Here is a 17,153-nt window from a genome sequence, read left to right on the forward strand (position 1 = left end):
CTCAGAAATGCAATTTTGACCTTAATTTTCTCCCTTAATGTCCTCCATCATCAGAAAATTGCCACATGAACTTGTTAAAAACACCAAAAACAGGATTTTCATCGGAGTGGGTCTTTAAAGCTTTAAAAAATAAAATTAACTCTTCTCTTCTGTTTCTCAAACTGTTGCTGATCTGACCACCGTTTGCCATGTTTCTGTCTGGGTTCTAGCTTGGGTTTTGTACAGAGATCGGATTCTCCTACAGATCAGTCAGAACAAGGTTCTTCTGGAGAACGAGAAAAACGTCCGGATTTCTGCTCTGATCTACTGCCTGAAACCCTGGCTGGAGCGGGACTTTCTCAGGGGAAACCAAATCGCTTTGAGTCTTTTAAACTGTGAAGAGGGGACTTTAGGTCAAGCTGTTGAGCTCCTGCTGGAGAGGAAACACCGGGTTTGGGCCCGAATCTTTATTCAACAACTTAGTAATTGCGTGGATATAAATCCAAAACTCAGCGGTTGGGCATGTCGGCTAAATGAAGCAGGTGAGCCGTCGTCAGCACTGACAATGTTGTTTTGTGTGCGTTTTTCCCCTAAAAAAATCCTCTTGAAGTCTGACCATAGGTTCTGTTTTTAGGTCTGAACGCTTCCAGGACTTTCATTGAACGTTATTCAGGGCAGCTGGAGCAGCTGGACTTGTCTCCTCTTCTCAAATTTGAACCTTTGCAGAATATAATTATAGAAAAACTTGGCGCTCAGCTGGAGCTTTTCTCGAGCATCGACTTAAGTGTGACTGATTACTTAAAGCAGGCCCCGCCGGATGTCGCCAGGCTCTTTATCTGGACTCTGGAGGAGTTTAGAGAGGACTATGACCCCTTCCACGCTATCCTGGATGAATATTTTGATATGATGGGTACGTATTTAAAAAGAACTGCTACTGATGAACTCCAAGGCCCATGCTGACTTTGTGAAATGACTGCTTTTCAGATGGACATTGCTCGGTCTTTAAAAAGTCAGATGAAAATGTAAGTATTTTTTTATTTTGGCCTTTTAAATTAAGCTTCTTTTTTTTTACATAAATTATTTTAGGTTTTGTATCAATAGGATGGAAAAATGTTTTCTTCGTGATCTGGATCTTTCCGAAAGACGCCCATATTTATAATGTAACGCTTAAAAAGTTGCATGTTTTGCTTTTTAGAACCCAATGAAACGACAATATTTAGATTTTTATTCACGTCAGGTGTTTTTATTTCAGAATTCTCCTGTCAGGGCTAAAAATCGAGGTCGAAAAAAGAAGAAAGAGCCAAAGGTTAGAAGCTGGATTGGTGTCGTGAGGACATGACCCCTCATTGCTTTGAGTCACTTCCACTTTGCTTCCTTTCCAGGGCCTAAAAGTTTTTTCTGCAATGAATGGGGTAGAGCCGGACCAAGTCTTTTTTGATGACGACTCTTTGTAAGTTTCTTCATCCTTCAACCACCTCACAGATCATGACTGTAACCTCAGATGAAACGGTGGATTTCTCTGGAAACAGATCATTCCTCCACCCTGCTGACTCCTTCAGCGTCCCCAGCCACCTCAGGGAGCAGGTGGCTGAGTTTGAGGAGCAGTACAACAGCACCAACCGCGCGGGTCGCTGTAAATGGGCTTTGGACAACAATCCGGACCCGGCACAGGAAAGCATGTTTGAGTGAGTGACGACGGCAGACGTGTGGATTCAGCGCAGTGATTTATTTGAGTGTTTTGGTCCGGAATTCTGGATTTTCAGAACTCTTTTTTTTTTTTTTTTTTCCTTTCTAAAATATCTGTTCATTGATTGGCACTCCTGTGGGATTTCCCGTTAGCGACTAAAATATGTCTCCTGTTTCAGTTATTTTGCTCAGATCTTGGAGGAGCACGGCCCCCTCATGGCAGACGACCCTCTGCTGGTGGGAGAGCTGGAGCACTTCCCTGCCGTGGCGAGGCAGAGGATCGAAGAGGCGGGCGGCTTTGAGGCGTTCCTCTTGGAGTCCCTTCGCTTCGTGAAGGTGGGCCGGTGCGTGGGCCTGGCCAAGCACTCGGTCTCGCTGCAGGAGGCCGGACAGGCGGCCAGCCTGGACGACCTGGACGACATCGCCGATTCTGACCTGAACTTTTCAAACTTTGATTTGGACGACATCACGGGAAATGGTTTCCACCTGGATAATTATACCTTACAGAACCCCTACCTTCAGAACCCGTACGCGTTTCCCCCCCAGTCCTCGGGATCGGACTTTCTCCCCCACTGGAGGGAGGGAGACTTTGAGATGCTTCCTCACTTTCAGCCTAACGGTTATGAGGAGCTCGACCTCGACACCTTCGATTATTCTGCTTTTGAAACGAAGTCGGCGCCGGCCGGAGTTCCTCCTGTGGAGAGTGAAAGTTCCTTAGAAAAAGTTCCTCAGAAACATGCGGCAGTGCAGGTGAAGCGGCGATTTCATTTCTCTGCAAGTTTCATTGAAATTCTGCTCTTTTAACACGTGATCTGTTTGCCTGCTCCCCCCCCCCCAGACGCTGCAGGAGCCCACGAGCAGTGTCGCTGTGAACACGGAGCTTCATGAGCGCTTCGAGACCAGCCCGGTGAGTGGACCCCCCCCCGCCCGCCCACACACACACACACACCTCCCCCTCCACATAACAGGACGCCATGATTCACTTGCCCCAAAATTCAGTTTAAACCTTGATTTGATTTTTTATTTTAAATGGGTTATTTTAAGCACAAAAACAATACAATAAGCACTCATACATTCATTCAGAGACATATCAAACTTAGGATAATTAGATATTAAATCAAAGATTGCTTGGAAGGGAGTGGAAGGAAGCAAACTTGTTTAATCCCACCCCTGTTCTTCCTTAACCATTTTATTATGATTTATCATTATCTGGTTCATAACTTTTCATCTGATATCAGTGCCGTACCAACACAGTTTCAGGTCATTACGTATGCTTAAGGATCAATAAATCACATGACAATGATGAATTACTTCATAATTATGTAAAGTAGATATGACTATTTTGTATAATAACATACCACAAACAGATCAGTTATCTAAAATATATTCAGATTATTTTCATGAGATAAATCATGTTTATGAGTAAAAACAACACTATCAAAAAAATAAACATAACAAATCATGACTTTTTGGAGCAAGTGAATTAATTTAATTAGAAATCAATCATTTTCACCATCTTCAATAATTGATTAAGATTTATTTTTAAGTTTAATGCATTTTATTGTCCTAAATCGTTTGTCTTTTGACCTAATTTCAGGGCGACATCAATAAAACGGAGAAACACAACGCTCAACTACAGCAGCAGATCTTGGATTTAACGAATACTCTTAAAGTCAAACCAATAAACCAGGAAGACATTATTTCATGTGAGCAGGAAATTAAGAAAATTACGACCAATATTCAGGTGAGTCCTCCGGTTTATGTCCACCTGAGACTCTGAAAGCATTCATTAAAAGTCGTCTGCTGCTGTTCAGGTGACCCACAAAGAGCTGGCAATGTTCCAGCAGAAGCTGGAGGAGGATTTGAAGAAAGATCAGAACGAGAAGAAGGCCAACCAGGAGACTCTGAAGGCTCTGAAGGTCGAGAAAGAGCAGCTGCTGGAGGAACAAGTCAGGTAAGATGGAGACGTTCAGGAAAAGCGTCTGTTTATGGGCTCACTTTGAATGGAGACTGATGGACGACTGTTTCTAACTGTACCTTCAGATTTACCAAGCGGGTTGAGGAGAACAAAAAAACTTATGACACCAAACTGAGGGAATTCCTGGATTTGAGGTGAGGTGTGATCAAAAGGTCTTTTCCTTAAATCTTTACAGATTTTTTTTTTTTTTAATAACGTCTTAACTTGTTTCTTCAGCAATCAGTCCGCAGCAAAGAAGACGAGTCTGGAAGATGAGATCAAGCGGTACCAAACCCTGCTCACCTCAGCCACTCGGAGGTCTCACACAGCTCAGGTGACTTCATCATCTTCCTCGTCTTCATGTTGGTGTTCTGACCCGATCCTCACGATTAAAAAGACGTTTAAAAAGCGTTGGAAATGGTTTACAGGACAAGAACATGTTTTTGTTTTTAATGTCCTTGTTGTGCTCCTCCAGCTGTTTTTGCTTGAAAGCAGCAGAGACCAGAAGCTGAACGGACTCCACAGAGAGCTGGCGGACAACAAGACTCTGCTGTCTAAGCTAGACGAGGTCATTCACAGGTGAGAGGAGCGAGGATCTAAGCTCTGGTTTGAAGAAAACTCCAACTATGACAGACATAAAGTAAAAATGAATCGAAACAAAAAGGCAGCAACAGCAGCGTGTCAGTTTATGCTGAAGGTTAAGTTTTGGAACCAAATCCTGCTAAAAAAAACAAAAAAACATTTTAAAGACTTCTCTATTTAGCATAGGTGCTAAAATGAGGTTATCCAGTCTTGAATAAATGCGTTCCTCCTTACAGATTCCCAAACAAAGGTCTGGAGGTCATCAGGGAGGACTGCAAAGTGAACATCATAGAGGTGGAGAAGAAGATTTCTGCTGCCGAGGTACAGAAACCGCTTCTTTTTGTTTACAGCGTCGCTGGTTTCACGTCTTTGTGAAGTGAGGTGGTTTGAAGCTAAGATTCCAAAAACATTGAGAGTTTTCAAGAGCGTTGACTCCCAGTTACACAATGAATCCCAGCTACACGATGAATACCCAGCTACACATTGCACATCCTCTACGGCAACGTGCGGCTCCAGAGTTTCATGCCTGTGCTGCGGTTCTCTGTGGTTTTGTAAAATACAGTGCCTTGCAAAAGTATTCGGCCCTCTTGAACTTTCAAACCTTTTGCCACATTTTAGGCTTCAGACATAAAGATATAAAACTGTAATTTTTTTTGTGAAAAATCAACAACAAGTGGGACACAATCACGAAGCGGAACAAACTTGATTGGATATTTCAAACTTGTTTACCAAATAAAAACTGAAATATTCAACGTGCAAAGTTATTCAGCCCCTTTACTTTCAGTGCAGCAAACTCTGAATGACCCAACGTTGACCTAAATGACTAATGATGAATAGAATCCACCTGGATGGAACCAAGTCTCCGTATAAATGCCCCTGCTCTGTTAAAGCGCAGAGAGCATCATGAAGAACAAGGAAAACACCAGGAGGTACTGTTGTGGAGAAGTTTAAAGCTGGATTTCCAAGCAGCACTGTGCAAGCGATAATATTGAAATGGAAGGAGTATCAGACCACTGCAAATCTACAAAGACCCGGCCGTCCATCTAAACTTTCAGCTCAAACAAGGCCGTGAGAGAGATGCAGCCAAGAGGTCCATGATGACTCTGAATGAACTGCAGAGATCTACAGCTGAGGTGGGAGAGTCGGTCCATAGGACAACAATCAGTCCTATACTGCACAAATCTGGCCTTTATGGAAGAGAGGCAAGAAGAAACCAATTCTTAAAGATATCCATAAAAGGTGTTGTTTAAAGTTTGCCACAACCCACCTGGGACACACTAAACATGTGGAAGAAGGTGCTGTGGTCCGATGAAACCAAAATCAAACTTTTTGGCAACAATTCAAAACGTTATGTTTGGTGTAAAAGCAACACAGCTCATCACCCTGAACACAGCATCCCCACTGTCAACCATGGTGGTGGCAGCATCATGTTTTGGGCCTGCTTTTCTTCAGCAGGGACCGGGAGGATGGTTAGAATTGATGGGAAGATGGATGGAGCCAAATACAGAACCATTCTGGAAGACAACCTGATGGAGTCTGCAAATGAACTGAGACTGGGACGGAGATTTGTCTTCCAGCAAGACAATGATCCAAAGCATGAAGCAAAAACTACAATGGAATGGTTCAAAAACAAACGGCCAAATCAAAGTCCAGACCAGAATCCAATCAAGAATCTGTGGAAAGAACTGAAAACTGCTGTTCACAAACGCTCTCCATCCAACCTCACTGAGCTCCAGCTCTTTTGAAGGAGGAATGGGCAAAAATGTCAGTCTCTAAATGAGCAAACCCCAAGAGACTTACAGCTGTAACCACAGCATAAGGTGGAGCTACAAAGTTTAAAAATTAATAATTTTGCACGTCAAAGTTTCCCTTTTTTTTTGTTTAACAAGTTTGAAATATCCAATAAATTTCGTTCCGCTTCAGGACGGTGTCTCACTTGTAAATTCTTCACCAAAAATTTGTTATATATCTTCATGTGTGCAGCCTGAAATGTGGCCAAAGGTTAAAATGTTCAAGGGGGCCGAATACTTTCACAACGCTCTGGAACTATTATGTTGTAAGATTGTCGAAGTGCCTTCAACACCGTCAGGATCTGCAAGAGATCCATGTGAATGCGTTTTTCATGTCAGAAACTTGATCAAAGATCTGCAACATTCCTGTTGATCCTAAAGAACATCTGTTATTTCAAATTGAATCATTTTCAAAACAAACCAAATTTCTTCTAGGGTCAACGTTTGAACCCAAATAGTAAATTATTTGTTCAGACCCACAGAATGATGACGGTTATTGTTTTGCTCTCGTTTACTTCCTCAGAAACTGTTCCGGGAGCTGATGGATCAGCAGAAGAGCAGAAGAGCCGAGAAGCTGCAGAACAACATCAGCAACCAGAGCGAAGCTACAGGTCCATCAGCAAATCTAGTGAGTGTCATGTGATCTAGACTATGTTCCACACTAGTTTTCAATAAAGACCAACTGCAATGAAAATCCTGTTTTGGGTGTTTTTAACACATTCTTGTGGCATTTTTCTGAAAATTCCAATATCCTTTCTCTTCATTCAAATCGTTGTTAATCAGAAGCAGGTAAAAAAAAAATGCAGTTTAAAAAGGAGCTTATTTGTCGCTCCAGTCCAATGCATCCACTTGCAGACAAATATTTCAGTTTTTTATTAGTTAAACAAGTTTGAAATATTAAAACAATTTTCGTTCCACTTCATGATTGTGTCCCACTTGTTGATTCTTCACAAAAAATCACAGCTTTATGTCTTTATGTGGGATAGCATGTAAACAGATGGATGATGGGAAGGGGGCCTGGGGTTTTTTCGCACCAACAGTTCTGCCACCAAAGCAGAAGGGAATTTTTAATGAACTACTGCCGCTCTGCAGAAACTACGTTTTCAATTTTGGGCTAAAAAAAAAGGCGTCATCATAATTAAAAGACCGCTGGGAACGCTTTTATAATGCATCAAAAGGTGATCGGAGTGGAACTATGGGAGTCTGTAAGGAGACGGGTTTGTTTGGGGGTGGATGTGGGACGTAAAGAGCCAGCAGATGACGTTAAGCGATTATCCTACATATTCTCTAATCTGACCCGTTTGTGTGATGGCGGCAGCTCTCTGCAGCAGCCAGAGAATTTGTCCCTCAGGCGTCGGCTCCACCCTCCCGCGGCACGCCCACCTCCACCCAGAACTCCACTGCTGCGTCTGAGGCCGCAGCCCCCCTGTCGAAGAAAAAACTCCCCAACAGGAAGTGTGATCCTCCACACACCACCGTGTTTGAGAAAGCCATGGACAGCCTGACCTCCATGTTCCCAGACTACTCCAGGTGGGTGACGCGGGGAGGGGGACGGGGGCCGCGTCGTGGTGAAGGGGCTCACGTTTCTCGTCTTGCTTCAGGCTGGACTTGGTGAGGTTCATCCAGGAGCTGCGAACAACCAGAGGTGGGATGTTGAGCAATATGTCTCTGCAGGACATGGTTAGTGGGGTGACCCAGCTGATCCTGGACCACCAGGTAAGCACGTTTGAGCAGAAAAAACAATCCTTATCCCTCACCACTTTATCTCTACCAATCCTTCTGTTTCAGTTTTTATCTTCTTTTAAATAGAAATAAAGATCAGAAGGATTTTTCTGTTACACAGCAAAGACGTTTTTTTGGATCTTATCCAAATAAATATTCATCTTTTGTCTTTGGTCCTTGAAGACCCATTCCTGTCATCTTTTGAAAAATTTGCTCCTGAGTTCAGACGTGGTGCAATCCCGCCCCCCCTTCCCATCACTGAGGGCTCAAAGAAGGGAGCCCAGTGTTTCGTCTACATTAAAAGAAAATATGCAATTTTTTGCACCTGGTTCACAATTTGAATAAATAATACTCAGAAATGCAATTTTAAGCTTCATTCTTTTACTAGATGTCCTCCATCATCAGATGAATGCTACAAGAACACGTGAAAACCACGATTTTCATCAGTGTATTTTTTGGAGGCTGTGGTCCTCCTGAGTGGTTGCGTCCGTCACACCGTGGTTGTTTCCTCCTTCAGGAAAAGCTCAGCGCTGCCAAGGCGAATGCTGTTGGTCGTGGAAGTCCGGCTCACACGCCCCCTTTGCTGGCCAACTCCACGGTCTGGCAGCCGGTCAGCTCGCAGAGACCTCCCGGTTCTAAAGCAGTAAGTCCTGCAGCTCAACTGTTCGACAAACTTTAAACACTGCCTTGAAGTCTGTTGTGGAAATTCAGACACAGATCTAGAAGTTCTCCCTTTTTGCCTCCAGCTGAACGTCGAGGATCCGTGCATCATCTGCCACGAGGACATGAACCCGGATGAAACGGCGGTGCTGGAGTGCAGACACAGCTTCCACACAGAGGTGAGCTGAGGTTCTCAGCAGCGTCTATGTGGTGTTGAGCTACGTTCACACCGGCCTTGGAACCCTGCGTTCAAGCAACCACCTCCAATGAAAAGTCTGTGTAGACCAGCGTTTTGGCCTTTGGGTCCGTTTTAGGGCTCTGCGCTCAAACTGCACGGCCATTGAACACACGTTAAATGTTAAACCAGTTCAACTTTTTACCAGTCAGGAACTCAGATTCGGTTTTCATTCACGCAAGTCTCAACTGTTTGAGAATTTGTCCTGGAGGAGAAATGAATAAATGAGGTTTGACACGAAGTCTTTCATATATCGGCGTGGAGCTGTGAAGGAAAAATACTCGAGATTTGTACGGCTTTGACATTTCGGACCAAACCTCTTCCTCCAGTGTGAACACCGTACGCTAAAAGCGCGTTCAAAAACGTGCGTCACATGCCCTGGTGTGTCCGTAGCATAAGATAACTGTCAAAATGAAACGTCTGCATTTACAATAGTTTGTGCACATAAATAAAATATGAATACGTTTTGTTTCACATTTAACGTGTCGGTTGTGAAAACGGCTTTTCTTTGTCTTGAACACTAAATTTCTCCTGATAAATTGAGTCAAAAATACGCTACAGGCACATGTCGGGTCAAGAGACATCGATTCAAAGTGCTCAAGCTCAGTAATTAAACTCAAATAGATCTGAATAGAACTTCAGGGATCCCAGCTCAGAGAAAAAAACATAACGGGCATCTCCGTTCTGGCAGCCATTTGTTGTGTAAAGGACCCCCCCCTGTAGACTGTGTCAATAGAGAAAGATGGTCCAAAAAAGAGCAGCAGGCGCGCCACTCCACTGATTAGGTGTAAAGAAAAAAGATTTTTTTTTAAAAGGGTTAATAGTTGGAGATTAATGAAACAAAAATATAAGTTAAAGATAAAGTAACAACAAAAAAATGATTAAAATACCCAACTGTCTTTGTTTTTTTTTACTGGCTCATAGCAATAGTTGTTTTGTTTTTTTTACCCCTTGATGCCTGAATTTATTTCCAGCTATGAAAAAAAAATGGTTTTGCTTTCATGTAGATGCTATATTATAGTAATTTTGGAACCAAAGTGGTTGAAAGCATCACAAAGCATCAAAGGGTTAAGCTTCAGCTGCACACCCCTGTATGTAAAGCATGGAAACTGTCCATCAGTGCCTGGTTGTTCTGTCTCTGCTGGGAGCCGGAGCTCACACACATTGTTGTCTTTCCATGAGCTTCATCTTCTCCGTCGTCTAACCCCGTATGTTTGCGGTTTAATGCTGCGTTCTGTTGCTTCAGTGCATCAAGTCTTGGCTGAAGGAGCAGAGGACGTGTCCCACCTGCAGGACCCACGCTCTGCTGACCGATGACTTCCCCAAGCTGCCCGGCAGAAGACACCTCGCCTCATAAAAGTCTTCACTTTCTTCATTTCCTTCTCTTCTTTTTTAAATCATGGACATGTTGGTTTGTTTGCAGATGCCCCAAAGGGCACAAATTAAGAGTTGAGCTTCATTTATGTTATGACTGTTAAAAATCTTAACCCAAATTTGTAAAACATTGTGATTTTAGTGCAGCTTCTGCTGGAAAAAAAATTTTATTGGATAACATTAGATTTTGTTTTATTTGTTTTACTTTCTGCTTTTTTATTTTGCTAAAACAGAAACAAGTTAGGTGAATGGAGTATGAATCGTGTAAATGTTGTGACTTTGCTGGAAGAACGGTCATTAAAGATTCAGATTTCTGACTAAATGTCCTTTTATTGTTTTTCTTTATACAAAAATGACAGCTTCACACAGAGGAAAGACTGTTGTTATAAATTGTTGATATTTGGGCATATTTATATTTTTCATAAATGAATCACATTTTAAGAAAGAGATTTGTTTTCCTTTAGATGACTTCTTGCAGCAGAAAAGAGTAAATCCTAATTTAAACCATTTTGTGGAATAATTTACACTGGATAAAATATTTTAAAGTTTGGATCTCTTATCAGGGAGTTGAGTCAAAGATTACAAAACTGCAGCTGATTTTATGCCTTAAAATTAGCTTTATATCAGAAACCAGCAGGTTAAGAAAATGAGTTTAAACTTCAGTTTCTTCAACTGTTTACAAAAAAAAGAGGGAAGTATTTCAAACATTGGAAGTGCAGACATGTCACAGTGTTGCTCTTGTGAGGTCGCAAAGTGGAATGACAAAAAAAAGGCAAAGAGGAGCTTCCTGCTGAATCCAGGTCTCCATGGAAACGGGAGCGGAGCTGTTCAGACTCGACAAAGCTTCAGGGGGAAGTTCTCTGTGATCAGATGATCGTCATGAAGCACGATGACGATGTTGATTTCAAACTCTGGAAGACAAACAGAAGAATCCAGATTGAGAATGATGAACTTGGATTCAAGGAAAATTTGCTTTTTTTTAATTTGATTTATTATACAAATTCTAGTCATATTCTCTTTGCAGCAACCTTCCTTTCCTCTAGACCAGGGATGGACAAACGTTTCTCACTCAGCTACAAAGGGTTCTAACATTTTCAGAAGGGCCGGACAGATGTGGAGTGTTTAGATAAGAAAAAGAAATAACATGGAATCCTGATGAAAACGCGCTTTAATTTTAATTGAAAAAAAGAAAATTTTGGAATTTTATTTTTAAACCAACTTTACTTCATTTTAGTGTCAATTGCACAGATGGATCAATGTCCCTCAATGAAAAACCCAAACTTAGAGAAATGGCGTTCATGTGGCGTTAGAATGATCAGATGAACGTCTGTCTGACTTGGAAAACACACTTCAACGTTAGAACAACAAAATCTTCCAACACTGCATTAATGCAGAATAACTTTCTGCACCTAAACACGTCACCGAATTTGTAGAACACCATGTATCACAGGGGAATAATAAAAATAAAAAAAAGATTAATCTAAAAATAACCATATGGGCAGACCACAGCCCAGGCTTCTGTTCTGACTATTACAAATCAGCATTTCATTCAAAACACATTGAAACCCAGACTGCAATAACTCAATCAGGCCACAGGGGGGCAGTACAGCAGCAGAACTTCTGTGTGAAGTTTTTTTTTTTTCATTCAATTAGGTTTCTATAGCAGACAGCAGTGTCTTAACTTAAAAAAGGAAAATATAAAACTTGAAAAATATCTATGAATAGAAACCTACAAAGCTGCTGCTTACTTCACAGATATTTTAACTGTTTAGCTGTCAAAGCGGTGAGTCCCTCTAAATAAAACAGAACAAATCAAATAATTTTACTTTGTTCATTCTGTTTTTATTTGATGTTTACTGTTGAAAGTATACCCACAAGTATCTCCTAAATGATGCATGTCGTGGTAAAACGTTTTGACATAAAGCTAAAGAACGGTCGTCGGCTCCGTTTTCACATTTCTCATCGTCCATTTGAGTCTTTGTGCAGAAATCGTCAGTTTAAATAAAGTTGTTAGAAATCCCAACGCTTTTGGCTGCAGCGTCACTTAAAACCACACGTTAGACGAAGGAGATGGCGAGGAGGAAACTGCAAAAATTCATGTTTAAATATAAGAACGTTGTGTTGTAATGTATTCATCCTGAAGTCAAGTGTTTTTTACTGACCCACTTTAAAGTTGGTGGTCTCCAGGGTGGGGCAGGTGAACAGTCTGGGAAAAACCATGTAGATGGGGATGGAGAGGCCGTGACAGACGTCACCTTCCGCTATCTGGATGTTCTGGATCTCTGTGGCGTCTCTGGCGTAACCTTCAGCACAGCCTGAAGACAGCAGATCATGAGGCCACTTTTCCACAGGCGCCAGCTTCATCCTCGGCTGAACTCCAGCTCACCGCAGGTCTCCACCCGGACGAGCTGCAGCTCGATACTCTTGATGGGGACCTCAGAGTTCTCCACCACCACCTCTCCAGTCAGCGGTTGGCTGATCACACAGTTGGTGGCGTCCAAATGGCCTCTGATGAGAAACTTTGGTAGAGAGCTTTTCTGAAGAGAAAAAGCACACATTCATCCTCTAAAGACGTGTTTCAAGATAAAAGACGGTGTTAAAATGAATGCTGAGGCTTTTCGGACTTCACGCGTGTTCTGCAGGGTGTCAGGAGTGATGGTGAAGTTGACCGGAGTGGGAACAACTTTAGATTTTTGAGGCTAAAAATCAAAGATCAACAGTTTGTTAGAGCTTCAGCTTAAAGATGAGCAGCAACATTTGTGGAAAGCAAAGCAAAAAGTTCAATTTTAAGTTAAAAAAAACACAGTTTTACCCCAAATCTAAAATGCCAGACAGACTGAAACATCATTGAAAGTGACTGCTTCCTCACCTGAGAGTGAACGATGAACTCGCAGGTCCTGCTCAGATCTTTGGCCAACAGGGAGCGCTTCAGATCACAGCGCAGAGAATACTGCAGGAGAAACGCAGCACGGAAAACATGAAGGCAACGTTATGTCTGATTTGTTTTTGTTTTTTAAAACCCACTCAGATCATTTCAACTATTGTAAAAGCGCTCTTTAAATTATGATTCTGTCGTTTTTAGCCAAAAGCAAAAAAAACGTATCGTTTGTTAGAACATAGTTTCTAGGGAGCGGCAGTAATCAGAGCAATCCAGCTGTACAGCTTAGATCCAGATGCCAGACGAGGAAAACGATGACATCCTGGATGTAGTCAGATGCAAATAGATGCAAACTCTGCGAATTTTCTACTTTATAAATGCGTTTTTTCTTTTTTATCTGCTTCTGATTCACAACAATTTGAAAAAAGAAATACTCAGAAATGCACATTTTTCTTTCTATATGTCCTCCAACATGAAACACCAAAAACACAATTTTCATCGGAGTGGGTCTTTAATAAAAAAAACTCAATTTTTAATATTTTCAAAGCCTCATATGAAACACAAAAATAGGTTTTAGCACCAAACTCTTTCTTTTAACCTGATAACCAAATTCAGTTTCAAACCATCACAGCTGCTTCTTCACTGCAGCTTCAGCTCCATATCTCTACTCTAAGTCAGGTTTTCTGACAATGATGGGTCTCCATGCTCTCAATTCACTGTGTTTCTGACAAAAAGGTTAAAAAAAATAGATTCACACTGACCTGGATGTTGACAAAGACGCCATGGTAGGTCTCATACAGAACTTTGTTGCCTTTTGTGAGCAAAGGGAACTCAAAGGGGATCTCAGTTTTACCTCCGGGGACTTTTCCAGCCTTGGCAACCTCGATGTTGCTGCTGATCAGCTGGATGGGCTGCAGAACATTACAGCATAGTTACTACGAGCACTGGAGCCAATATTTATAATGTGGTCTTTAAGAAAAAAAAAATACAAGTCTGATTAAGCGGCAGAGCAGGAAATGTGTGTGAAACTATCACTTAATGTCCCAAATAGTCAGAAAACAAAAAACAAAACTAAATGCTGGTAACCCAAAGGCAGAGTAAGTTAAGTTTTAGTTAAATATTTGACTTACTCAGTTGAGTCAAACTGATATCCCAACCCTGTTGGGTTAAAACACTCCAATGCTGGGTGAGCCCATATTTGATCCAGCACAAGGGTTACAGAGAAATCTAATTTTTATTATTTTTAACCCACTGTGTTTAAAAAAGTTTGCCAAAGTCAAACGTTGAGCATTATGCATGTATAACTCAGTAATTCACATTAATATATTTAAACAACAAAAGAGTCCATTTCAGGTTGAACTAGAAAAATAAGGTTTGTGTAGTTTAACACAAAGGAGGTGTGCTGCAAAACCAAACACGTTAAAACTCAACAAAAACATCATCCCATAGTTTATCATCTTTTTAGTTTTCAATATAATAAATGAAAAAAAAATCAGATTCTGTCTTTGAGTGTTGCTTTTGTAAAGTTCATTGTGCACATTTGGGACTGAAAATCAAACAGATCCACCCAAAGCTCTCCACCAGATGTAACCATAGCAACTCTTCCAATAAATGTGAGAACTAAAATAGGGCTCCAGCATCATCCACCACCCATCAGTGCTCACCTTGACAGAGTTGTAGAAGGCCTCAAAGACGCCCACGCTCTTGGAGCTCAGCTGCAGGTTGACGATGCCCTCCATGGTCAGAGAGATGCCGTGGTGCTGCATGGCCTCCTTACACGACAGCATGACGACTCCAGCCACCGTTTCCTGCACCAAAAGCACCGTCTTCACCTTATTTCTCAGGTGACTCGTGAGAGGGAACAAATACCACTATGGTTGCTTTATTTAGTTTACAAAATTATTATATTTTGGTGGGATTTTAGATTTTTTTTGCTGCTTGGCACTTTAGCATCCTGAAGGGAAATGTTAAGTCCAACATAAATTCAAATTCTTTCATATAATTTTAGTGGATGTTTGTTAGTAACTAAATCACAAATAACTACATAAATCTTATTAGGAAAAGGGTATTTTTTTAAGTTTCCCATTTAAGAAGAAATCATTGAAAAAATTCAAAACAATGTAATATTTTATTTATGGTGAGATTACGTAACAATAATATACCAATACTTTATGAAACCATTTCTGTCCTTTATTTAATCCCATGTAGTTTTGTTTTTGGATAGTCTTATGGTTGACCTCATAACATAATTAAACAGTCTTGTAATTCAAATGTAGCATTAGGGGAATGAACTCAGAGGTTTTGTGTTTATATAAAGCCAAACTCTGATCTGCTGCTCCATAAATGAGCCTCAAAAGTCAAACAAACGGGGTTTACGTTAGTGTAAGAGTGGAAGTATTCAATAGAGAGAAAGTAAATCAAATATATATATAAATATATATCTTCTAAATTAGCAGAACCAAATCTGAGGGGGATCAGAATCTTTGTAACACCTCACGAGTTTGACGTTGGTCACGTGACAGCCACAAAGCTAGCTAACTTGCGTGCTTTTAAATAAATAAACAAAAAATACTCTACAATGTTTAGCTAAAAGTCAAAAGCGACGCAAATGTGACATTATTGCCAAAAACAAGTAGCTGTAGTCCATAAAGTCCAAAAGACGAAAAAGAGTTAACTAGGGACTTACCCCTTCATGATACACCTTGTTGGCTCTTTTTAGTTTAATATCCAAAGAGACGCTCATGTCTCAGCAGATTAGACAAACATTTACCGAGATTCCACGTTTCTTCCACTTGACAAAACAAACGCTAGCAGCTTAGAATTGTACACATTTACCACTGGGATAATTCGAGTTGACTTCCGGTAACATACTACAAAATAAGACGCTAACTTCCGCTGTGACGGGAAGAAGAACTAAATCCTCCAAAACAAAAGCGTTCAACTTTGAGTCAACTGAAATTATGTTTTTTGCATTTTTTATTAATTTTAATTACATTTACTTTAAAAATCATATTGTAACATATTTTTTTATTAGCTGGGATTTTGACTCAGTGATTTGAAAAATTATTCTTAAACATATTGTAATAAACTGTATTTAAAAGAAAGCCCAGTTCATACATTTTTTTGAAGCGTGCTGTGGAATTTGAGGGAGATTGAATTGGAAAAAATTTGGCCCTAACATTTCTGCCAATCTTGACTGGTCATTGACCTATTCATAGCTGGCCTTTAGCATAGAGTATGAAAGTAGGACCTTAAATCAAATTAAAATTCACTCACATTAAATCATGGTTTGAAAGAATGCCAATCAACGGTTTATTTTTTGAGGGCTTTTTTGTGCTTGCACATTGTTTGAACCACACACAAGTTCCCCCAGCTGGTTTGAGCTCAAAGGCTGCTCCACAATGTTGCCACAACAAAAGTGGAGAGTGAATGACAATTGAGACAGTAGAACTGCAAGCTAAACCAGTTATGTCCTTCAAAAAGCTCCAGCTTCCTCTTTACAGTGGTGTAAACCCCATAATCACCATTCAGATCAAGTCTCAGAATTTATCCAGCAAAATTAGGAATAGGAGTTTCGTGTTTCCCCTTTTATTTGATTTCTTTTATGAAGAATACATTGATTTAGCTTGAAGCTTAAAAACACACCCACACTTTAAGCTATTTAAGGTAAATTAAAGCATAAAATAACTCTCAGAGCACATTTGTGACTAAATGAGGAAACTCTAAATCATCCTAATTACTATAATTTACTCTTTCATGACACATCCGAATGTATCAAAGAACTGGACTTATATCAAACAATCCCAGAGGAAACATTCCTTTCCAGGAAAAATATGAAACATTTGAATTCATGAGTCAATGATGATTCTGTCGTCATCAGTCAAAGGCCCTCATGTTAAAATCTTAGCCTTTATCTATATGTCTTCAGTGGAGCAATATTTTGTATTAATATCAAGCAAATAAAACTTCTAACGTGACCCTAGAGACGACCAAAACGACATTGCTGATTTTAAACTCATTTTAAGTTGATAAAACAATCAATTTATGCTTCTTGGGTATTTTGTCATTCAAAATTTGGAGTCTTTGTAGCCACCATGCAGCAACTTTACATCTGTTAATATAAAACACAGAATGTCTTCATAGCACAGAGAAAAAGAAAAGGTTTGAGGGGAAAGAGACTCTTGATTTTCCGAATAAAAAACTTGTTGTGGACTTAAAATTACCTTTCCGTGATCTCAGGTGTGCTTAAGAAAAAATGTGGCAAAAAACAACAACAAAAACACGCAACAA

The 17,153-nt window shown here is 40.6% G+C and overlaps 2 protein-coding genes across 3 annotated transcripts in view; one reads left to right on the forward strand and one right to left on the reverse strand.

The window, feature by feature from the left end:
- Positions 1-10,307, forward strand: part of ttc3 (tetratricopeptide repeat domain 3) — a 30,236-nt gene extending 19,929 nt beyond the window's left edge. Inside the window, exons 27-46 of the mRNA XM_011483903.4 lie at positions 210-521; positions 614-889; positions 964-1,001; positions 1,232-1,285; positions 1,362-1,429; positions 1,509-1,664; positions 1,845-2,415; positions 2,504-2,572; positions 3,263-3,409; positions 3,480-3,619; positions 3,709-3,777; positions 3,860-3,956; positions 4,098-4,201; positions 4,441-4,525; positions 6,518-6,622; positions 7,313-7,524; positions 7,596-7,710; positions 8,234-8,359; positions 8,463-8,555; positions 9,858-10,307. Coding sequence (XP_011482205.1) covers positions 210-521; positions 614-889; positions 964-1,001; positions 1,232-1,285; positions 1,362-1,429; positions 1,509-1,664; positions 1,845-2,415; positions 2,504-2,572; positions 3,263-3,409; positions 3,480-3,619; positions 3,709-3,777; positions 3,860-3,956; positions 4,098-4,201; positions 4,441-4,525; positions 6,518-6,622; positions 7,313-7,524; positions 7,596-7,710; positions 8,234-8,359; positions 8,463-8,555; positions 9,858-9,968 — 2,948 coding nt within the window. The 3' untranslated portion in view covers positions 9,969-10,307. The remainder of the gene's footprint in view (positions 1-209; positions 522-613; positions 890-963; positions 1,002-1,231; positions 1,286-1,361; positions 1,430-1,508; positions 1,665-1,844; positions 2,416-2,503; positions 2,573-3,262; positions 3,410-3,479; positions 3,620-3,708; positions 3,778-3,859; positions 3,957-4,097; positions 4,202-4,440; positions 4,526-6,517; positions 6,623-7,312; positions 7,525-7,595; positions 7,711-8,233; positions 8,360-8,462; positions 8,556-9,857) is intronic.
- vps26c (VPS26 endosomal protein sorting factor C) lies at positions 10,296-15,754 on the reverse strand. 2 transcript variants are annotated; one of them, XM_004076775.5, is made up of 8 exons: positions 15,550-15,754; positions 14,528-14,671; positions 13,625-13,774; positions 12,855-12,935; positions 12,610-12,684; positions 12,372-12,522; positions 12,148-12,300; positions 10,296-10,896 (listed from the first exon to the last, which is right to left on the reverse strand). In XM_004076775.5, the coding sequence occupies exons 1-8, from the start codon at positions 15,604-15,606 to the stop codon at positions 10,814-10,816; spliced, it is 894 nt and encodes a 297-aa protein (XP_004076823.1). In that variant the 5' UTR covers positions 15,607-15,754; the 3' UTR covers positions 10,296-10,813. The 2 variants fall into 2 exon arrangements, with proteins under 2 accessions (XP_004076823.1, XP_078787155.1); XM_078931029.1 differs by lacking the exon at positions 10,296-10,896 and adding an exon at positions 11,803-12,070.
- Positions 15,755-17,153: the final 1,399 nt, after the last annotated feature.

This window comes from Oryzias latipes, chromosome 14 (assembly GCF_053564925.1).
Source record: "Oryzias latipes strain Hd-rR chromosome 14, Olatipes_Hd-rR_3.1".
In the NCBI taxonomy this organism is placed as follows: Eukaryota; Metazoa; Chordata; class Actinopteri; order Beloniformes; family Adrianichthyidae; genus Oryzias; species Oryzias latipes.